This window comes from Pocillopora verrucosa, chromosome 4 (genome assembly GCF_036669915.1).
Source record: "Pocillopora verrucosa isolate sample1 chromosome 4, ASM3666991v2, whole genome shotgun sequence".
Taxonomy (NCBI): Eukaryota; Metazoa; Cnidaria; class Anthozoa; order Scleractinia; family Pocilloporidae; genus Pocillopora; species Pocillopora verrucosa.
This window is the reverse complement of record NC_089315.1, coordinates 11365188-11373550: the sequence shown is the minus strand read 5'-3', so window position 1 is coordinate 11373550 and position 8363 is coordinate 11365188. Positions and strand designations below refer to the sequence as shown.

Genomic DNA, 8363 nt, shown 5'->3' with positions numbered 1-8363 from the left:
GTACAATACTACGATAGTAGACCACGTGCCAGGCGCTCGACTCTCGTGGACAAATAAATCAATCGGTTGTGCCATAATGTCTTTTCGTTTGATTGGAAGTTTTAGAATTATCGCTATCATTCTCCACCAATCATAAATAGATCCCGATCAACGTCACTCAACCCAAACTTAGACCATTACGATTCCCTCGGTTGTACGAGAATTATCCATTCATCCCACGGCATTGTTGTTGGCGTTCCGTCGCTAATGTACCAAGTGCCGAAATGGCAGGTTATCGAATAGGAGAGAAAAATCGTGCCAAAATAGAAAAGAATCCCCAACTTCGCTCTCTTATCTGCCTTTATTGTGAGTATTTGTCGAAAGATCCGACAGTTTTAACGTGTGGACACCGCTTTTGTCGAACTTGTGTGGAAAGCCTTCGTGTTTCGGGGTAAGTTAAAATGAGTTAATCCCGGTGAATCAAAAGATCACAAGTTGAAGTTTAGAACATGTGATGGGGTCGATGAGAACTTACTTTATTCCGCTTACTTGACACAGAAGTGTCACTGACTAAGGAAAATGTTGGTTCCTTCACATTTTGCATATTTTGCAACGAATGATTTTTGTGTATATGTTTCTATCCGAGAGTTTCAGCGTAAAACTAGTATCAGTGTGCCCATATTCTGATAAATTTTCGAAAGAAAGATAAGGAATGCTATAGAAAAAAATCTTAAGTCGGAGACTTCTTTTCCCGCGAAAATAAGTTTCTCGCGCGAGTTGAACATGGTGGCAAGGTAAAATCATAAACTTCCTCGAACGGTTTTTATGCAAATTTGGCGAATCCACCATCAGCCAATAAGATTGATTGCTTCTTTTCACTGATGTACGTGACGATGTTCAGCGGCGTGTGCGGATCTGAGTGTGTGGTAGTCGTGAGGAGAAAGGCCGATTTCGTACCACTGCAGAGCCCAGCCGATGTTTGCTCTATTTTCTATCAATTAATTCTCAATACTAATGTAGTCTTTTGAATTATCTAGTTCCTTTGTAACTGTGGCATGCCCTATTGATGGCCATTATGTAAAGTTGGAGGAGGTAAGGTTGAGCTTATTTATGCCATATAACTTCAAGGCAGATTTAAGAATACCAGCACTATGCTAAGCACAGAAGTAAATCCAGTACAGTGAGTGTTACCAAGCCGACGTGTTACCTAAATGTAAGCTATCCTTTCAGGATTTAAGCCCCATGAATTTCAGTTTTTAAAAGAATGTACATGAGTATGGGTTCCCCAGATTTCTGATCTTTCAAGAAGGGTTTTCAAGATTTTTTCTCCCTATAACTATTTTTCCATCATAAGAATTTATAAATTAGAAGATTTGAAATTACTTAAATTTACATCCTCTGAATTTTTAACTTTGTTAATTCTAGTGCCACCAAGATAAGCTCGCAATAACACAAATAAACAATCTTGTTATGTCCTGTGAGATAAAAACTTGCACTTGGCATGGCAAGGTATGGCATTTGGAGGTGAGTTTATTTTTCTGTGATCACATTACCCTAATTACATTTGTCAATCCAACTATGTCTTTAAGTTAACTGTGACCTAAAACTGCCAGAGTGGTTATCACCAAGTGATGAAAGCTTTGCTGGTCTATTGCATGACAGGTTAACCTCAACCACCACCCCCCCCCCTTCCCCCTTGAAATGTGCTTGGTTTTCCTGACTTGTACTTAGCTTTACTCTGGCTGGGGTGAAGTCAGGTGTACTGAGTTTCTACAGTAGCATGTTTAAAATCAATGTTCTTTGCAATTGATCTCAACAATATTACATTATTAATCTAGTCATGAATAAATGTGAATTTACATTAGCTGCAACTGTAAGAATTGGTTAAATTCTACTAATAACCACCAGTTGTAATTAAATAATATAATGAATTAAAGAAAGACCTCTTTTTGTCTTGTGGCTTGCATGGAACAAAGGGATAATCTGTGTTCTAATGCTTTGCATAGAGCCATGGAGACTCAAAGGTCTGAGGTTTGATTTTTTATGGAGCCTTTTTCCTTGTCCCATACTTGCCATGTAACAAAAAATGAGCCTTCTTCATACCAATTATAATTTTGTCTTTTTGTTATTGAAGTCACATTTAAGTATTGAAGCACCTACATTACTTGTATTCTTCTTGAATAGGATCATATGAAAGATTTTCACAATAGCCACAAAGAGGAATGTGCAAAGGTAACTCAATCTACCTTTTTCTTTGGTGTGGTGGTCTCTAACTCAAGGGATCATTCACTGAGGTTGTCTCTTACCTGACTACAAAGCTTACCCAAGTGTAACCTGAAACTACATATTATTAAGTAATCAAAAACATTAGAGTGATTTAGATGATTATTACAGATCACTTAAAAGTCAGAAAGAATAATTTTCAAGATCAGGGAAAAGTCAAAGGGAGTTTCATTCTGATAGTCAGGGAAATTTATATCTTTGAGTGAAGTCAGGGAAAAGTGAAATTTCAATTAAAGTTATATGAAATGCTTTATCTTGTCATGGCCCTCTTTATGATTTCCCTTTGTATAAGCAATTTCAAATTGGTTTGTGAATGACATCATGTTTTTTATTTTTCTTCTATTTTCATTGTTTCCTCACGTTTTAAAGATTATTTGCTTCATTTCATGGTCAGAGAAGATGTTAGATCTGTGGAATATTCTGTAATTAAATTGATTGACAATAAAGCTAAGGATGACTTCACTATCAACTTGTGTACACTGTATGTAACTTACTGAGGGCATAAAATTTTGGGTGGAGAGGATGCCTGTGAGATGAGCTTGAAGACCATCATTAGGATTTTTTTTTTAAATTGTTGATTCATTTGGTCAAGAAAAATAGATGATATCAGTAAGAAAGTATTTTGAAAACCTATAACTGAGGCAACCATGTAATACAAAATTTAGTGCTAACAGTCAGTGCTTGAAAACTGAGCATGAACATTTAACTGAGACTAACAGTAATTATTATTTTTTAAGAATTTGCACCAGGATGGGGAACTTAAAAGGCTAAGACAGGAGCAACAAGAGGCAGCAAGGAAGATCATGGGCATGGATGAAATGGTGATCATTTCATTAGACTAATGTAAAACCAGTTGTACTTTCATTTGAAAAAAAGTAAACAAAGTAAAAGCAGACTTGGTCCATTTACTTGCACTACTCTTACACATGTATGCAATCCATGAGCTGACAAATTTCAAATATCTAGAATGAGAACTAAAGGTGAACTCAAAACATTGCTGTAAATGCAGTGGGAGAATTCATCCCTTCAAATACTTTGATATGACTATAAGCTGAGGCAGATGCTTCACGTTAAAAAGAAGGAGTAATTACCATACCCTTCAAATTTGAGGTATTGTAATTCATGTTAGATACTCACTCGGGCTGGGGTTTATACTACCTCAGTTTTGAAGGAGTATATGTACTCATACAAATAATTACCATGTTCTATTATTTTTTAATAGAGCTATGAATAAAGTGAAAATTTTTTTGTTTGGATTGTTTCTTTCATTTGTAGCTTGGAAACCAAGATGTGACAATCCATAACATAAGGAGGCAACTTTCTGCATTTTCGGATGCTTTTGTGAAAGTCCAAGGCCATGGTCAGTTGGACAATAAAGTAAGGGACTAAACAATAAAGATTCAGTATATGCAGATGATGAATCAAGGTTGTTAAAGTGTTTGTCAGTTTTTCTAATTAGAATGGTTATTTTACGATGCCAGTTCTTTAACTGATTTAATTTTGTGCTTTCTAAATGTTTTGTTTGTTTCCTGTATGTGCTGTGAAACAATTGTTTCAATTTTTCTCATAAGGGTCTTATTATCTTCCTTGGACATATCAGATGGTTTATGGAGGTTTCTCCCCGTACCACTTTTGTGAATTAACCCACCCCCGCTTGTAGTAAAACAGTTTGCCCCAAATTAACTTTTCCTTGTAGCAAAATTCCTTTTCTGTCAAAATCATACTATAAATTCTGATCAACCTGCAATTTTTTTTTTTGCTGAGTCACATACTTGACTACAAAACCATGTTAGTCACCCCTAGACACTGTGTTTGGTGACATGAGTGCAAGTATTAAATTACAAAGTATGTTTGTGGGTGATTGTTTAAAAATAGTTGTTACCTTTAAAGGGGCTGTTTTTGTTTCATGTCAACAAGTGAATGAATACCAGACTAAGATATGAGAGGTTGAGTGAACTGGGGCAAATAAAAGTACATAAAAAATCTACTTGCACATTTCTATATTTGCATATTTCAGGAAATATTGACAGGAAGTGATGAGCTGAGGCAACAACTGAACACTTTCAAGCATAGAGTTCAAACTTTGGAAGAACAGGTACCGGTACATGGACAAATTTGATGAGGTTGACTGAAGTCTAACTCTTCTTAACTTACTATCTACTTTCAGCAGAAAAGTAATGTCTTGACCAAGTGTACTGTACTGTGTTTTCCTACAATTGAAAGGTTTTTTCACAAAATGAGGGAGTTTGCATTTGACTGAGACTAACAGTGATTATTATTTTTAAGAATTTGCACCAGGATGGGGAACTTAAAAGGCTAAGACAGGAGCAACAAGAGGCAGCAAGGAAGATCATGGGCATTGAAGAAATGGTGATCATTTAATAAACTAAATGTAAAAACAGTCACACTCTCATGTGAAAGAAAGAAAACAAAGTACAAGTAGACTTGGCCCAATTACTTGCACTACTCTTACATATGTATGCAATCCATGAGCTGACTAATTCACCAGGCTACTAATTACATTTATTCAAAGTATATTTTGGATTATGGGGGTATTGTAATTCATGTTAGATACTCACTTGGGCTGGTGTTTCTACTACCTTTTTAAGGCAATATATATATATATATATACTCGTACAAATGATTACCATGTTCTACTATTTTTTAAGAGAGCCATGAATAAATTGATAAACTTTTTGTTTGGACTGTTTCTTACATTTCTTGCTAGAAAGGCAAGATGTGACAATCCATGACAAAGTATGTTTGTCACTGATTGCTTAAAAATGTTTGTTACCTCTAGAGGGGCTGTTTTCGTGTAATGGCAACCAATGATTGAACACTGGAGTAAGATATGAAAAGGTTGAGTGAATAGGGTTGAATACAAGTACATAAAAAAAAAACTTGCACATTTCTACATTTGCATATTTCAGGGAAAATCGACAGGAAATGTTGAGCTGAGGCAACAACTGAGCACTTTGCAGCATAAAGTTCAAACTTTGGAAGAACAGGTACATGGACAAATTTGATAAGGTCATTTGATGAGACAAAGTTGATAAGGTCTTACTCTTCTTAAATTGCTCTCTACTGTCAGTTGAAAGTAATGTCTTGTTTTGTTGTACTGTGTTTTGTTTTCTTACTACTGGAAGGTATCTTTCACAAAACTTGGGAGTGTCCATTTTTTTCTTAACCTTTCACAAGGGAATTATCATATCTCTTGTCTTTTTTACTTTCCAGCTAAGGGTACAAAAGGATCAATGTGGTAAATACTATGTTGAGTGTGTAGCTGAAAGTGGTCGCACTTGTGAGGAGCGTAACATAGAGGTTGAAACTCTTCAGGGCTCTATCAGTTGTTTGAAGAAACAGCTTGTTGATGTACAAAATAAGTATGCTGCTTTGCAAACCAGCCATGCTAACTTGCAACATCGCCTTGATGCTTTGCAAGCTCAGTTTACATTTTCTTGATGTTCACCAGGAGGCACTGAAATGGTTTTATTTACAGTTTGATTGTGCCTCTTTGACAAGTTCTTCAGCTGAAGTATGTCATCTTAGTGTCACAAAGTGTCCTATACTCTTTGTGGAGGGAAATTTATTGTGAGATTACTCCCTGCAAGGCTGATGCAGATTTCATTCTTGATTCCTATCAAAGGTGATTATGCCTGTGTTTTTACAGTAATGTATGGTGCTTGTTGTAACCCCTAGTCTTTGAAGTAGGTCCTTTGAGATAGCCCTCATTTATTTTTGTGACTCTTGAGGGACATAGTCGAAGTTTGTTTGTTATGAAAAGCAATGTTTCATTTCTCTTTTTTTTAATGAATTAGTGCTACTTTCAGACATTAGGAGCCTATCCTGTCTATTATTATCCATTATCTGCATTACTTTGTATCAAACACAGCTTTTATCACACTGAAATCTGCAATTTTGCTGGTAACTGGTATTTATGTTTAATTTTCATCAAGATCCAAACTTCATTCCCATGTTCCTGACAAGAAAAAAGCTGTTTGTTGTTAGTAGGGCCAGTTTACAAAATTTATGATCTTTTCTTTTTAATCAGTACCTTTAAGTTTGAATGGGTAGTGCTATTGTATGGAGAAATTGATCGTTGGTAATTCTGTAGGGATTAGAGAGTAGACGTGTTTTTATACCAGGTCGCACCAACTTCTTTAACCTGTTGGCTCATGTTTTGGAAGGAATTTAACGATAACACCGTGGGAAATTTCAGAAAAAGGAAGGAGGATAGTTTGGGATTATGAACAAGTGATATTTCTAACTTCATAGGTAGCATATTTCCTAAAATAGGCACCCACACTCCATTAAGTGCCCCCCCTCCTCTCTCAATTTCTTAAATAGTAAAGATACAAGGAAAAATGATTCTATTGCCAAAATTGACCAGAATCAAGCTTTACCTACTGCAGTACAAGAGAATAGTTAGAGAATATTCTTCTATTGTCCATGTGGTAACTCAAGAATTATCATATTGGTTAGCAGTAGATGTGGTTGGAGCATCATAAATTGTTGTTCCACTGTAGTGTAATAGAGGGTTGGACCCCATCAGTCCATATGCCAGTACTTATTACTACACTTGATGTAAAACAGTGCAAAAATCATTTTAATACAACTCAAACACCCTTGAGTGTTTGATGGCAATTTCGAATTTTATCAGGAAGAGTTTTTTGTCACCTTATTTTGAGGCTATTTTCTTAGAGTCTCATTTTATAAGAGTCTCGTGAGACGATGAAAAACTCATAAAGCTTCTTAAGCTCTAAATTGTAATATTTTTAAAGGGTTTTGTAAAGGTGGAAATAACATAGTAGTTTGTTAGACAAACGATTTCAGGGTAACGAAGTTAGTATAAATTTGTATGGTATCACCAATACCGGTTATTCATTGCCACCCTAGTTTTCTAGTAGTTTTGGTATCATAAACTAGAATAACCTATTGAAACAAAAAAATTGTTACGTATTAGAAAAGTTGTTGATTAAAGAATTTTTGTTTATAATGGTTTGCGCATGTTTCCATTCTTTGATATTATTGGTCTTAATGTTGTTTTATGAGTTATAATCTTACTCGTTAACCTTACTCTTATTGGGAAATGTTCTTAAATATGCGCTTGCATTAACCCTTTGAAAATATTCATTCAGCGCATCGCACGAGAATTTCGTAGACTTCCCTCTGACCTTCTTGCCGATTTACGCTGATGGGACAAGTTTCGCTTGGCTTAAAACGGCGTTTACCCTCTTCGTTCTCCTTCTTGGCCCGTCTTCGATTCATCGATCCTGCTGCCTTGCTCATCGCTAACGAATTTTGGTCAGAACTGACTATCAGAACCCTAGACTCGCAATCAGTTCAGTCCCAGTCGCATTCTTTTTGTTCATTCGTTTTCGCTTGAGCTCTGGTTTTACATTTCTCTTTTCGATTTAGAATTGCGCGCCCTACACTTAACGGGCCTCGAAAACACTATCGCCGATCCCTTGATCAAGTTAGTGGGACACTGATCTTCATTATCGTACCACCTTTTACGACGCTGTTTCTCCCTCTTGCGATCACTTGTCGGAATACTTTTGTTCCTTTGATTTGTTTCGCTACAAGTGCCTGTGGTAACTACGAAATGATACTTCTTCTCCTCCTTGGTTTCTTCACTTCTCAGGAGAGCGCATCTCGTTCCACGTTCAATCGACACTTTTACGACCTTTTACGCATTATCACAACGCGTTGTCATTGGGTCGCGTTACATTCACCACTTCTGGGGCTCGTTTCATTGACACACGAACCATGTCACTACTTCACTTCACTACTTTACTTCAGAGATACTGCTCTCGTCTTACCTGTTCCGCAAATCCCAGGATCACCTCTCTGCTTTCTGGTTTCACTTCAGTCTTTGCTCTGCACAGTCCGCGCCCTTACCACTCTCTCTACATTCACATCCACAGCAAACCAGTTTGACTTCATCACGGGCAAGTCTCTCAACGATGGCATGTAACTTTTTAACTTTTAGCTTCCACGTTTCCATTGGACTCGCAGGATTTCTCCGGCCACAGTTTGCGCCTTGTAGGTGGTTCATTCGCGTCTAAATGCGGAATTCCCGCTGAACTCAAGGAGGCTGG

General features: G+C 36.7%; 1 protein-coding gene across 2 annotated transcripts; it reads left to right on the top strand.

The window, feature by feature from the left end:
* The first annotated feature begins 210 nt into the window (after positions 1 to 210).
* LOC131777407 (TNF receptor-associated factor 5-like) lies at positions 211 to 7263 on the top strand. Of its 2 annotated transcripts, XM_066164886.1 has the most exons (10): positions 211 to 430; positions 1017 to 1071; positions 1405 to 1503; positions 2164 to 2211; positions 3000 to 3083; positions 3538 to 3639; positions 4280 to 4357; positions 4549 to 4632; positions 5193 to 5270; positions 5497 to 7263. In XM_066164886.1, exons 1-10 carry the CDS (start codon positions 264 to 266, stop codon positions 5722 to 5724), a joined length of 1023 nt encoding a protein of 340 aa, XP_066020983.1. In that variant the 5' UTR covers positions 211 to 263; the 3' UTR covers positions 5725 to 7263. The 2 variants fall into 2 exon arrangements, with proteins under 2 accessions (XP_066020983.1, XP_058949686.2); XM_059093703.2 differs by lacking the exons at positions 4280 to 4357; positions 4549 to 4632.
* The last annotated feature ends 1100 nt before the right edge of the window (positions 7264 to 8363 follow it).

What these genes read in the sequence shown, in the direction of transcription:
- LOC131777407 (XM_066164886.1), top strand. Translation starts at nt 264, where the DNA reads ATGGCAGGTTATCGAATAGGAGAGAAAAATCGTGCCAAAATAGAAAAG. An exon ending in ATTATGTAAAGTTGGAGGAG is followed by an intron (nt 1,072 to 1,404) that starts GTAAGGTTGAGC and finishes TGTTAATTCTAG; the next exon opens with TGCCACCAAGATAAGCTCGC. An exon ending in TCATGGGCATGGATGAAATG is followed by an intron (nt 3,084 to 3,537) that starts GTGATCATTTCA and finishes TTTCATTTGTAG; the next exon opens with CTTGGAAACCAAGATGTGAC.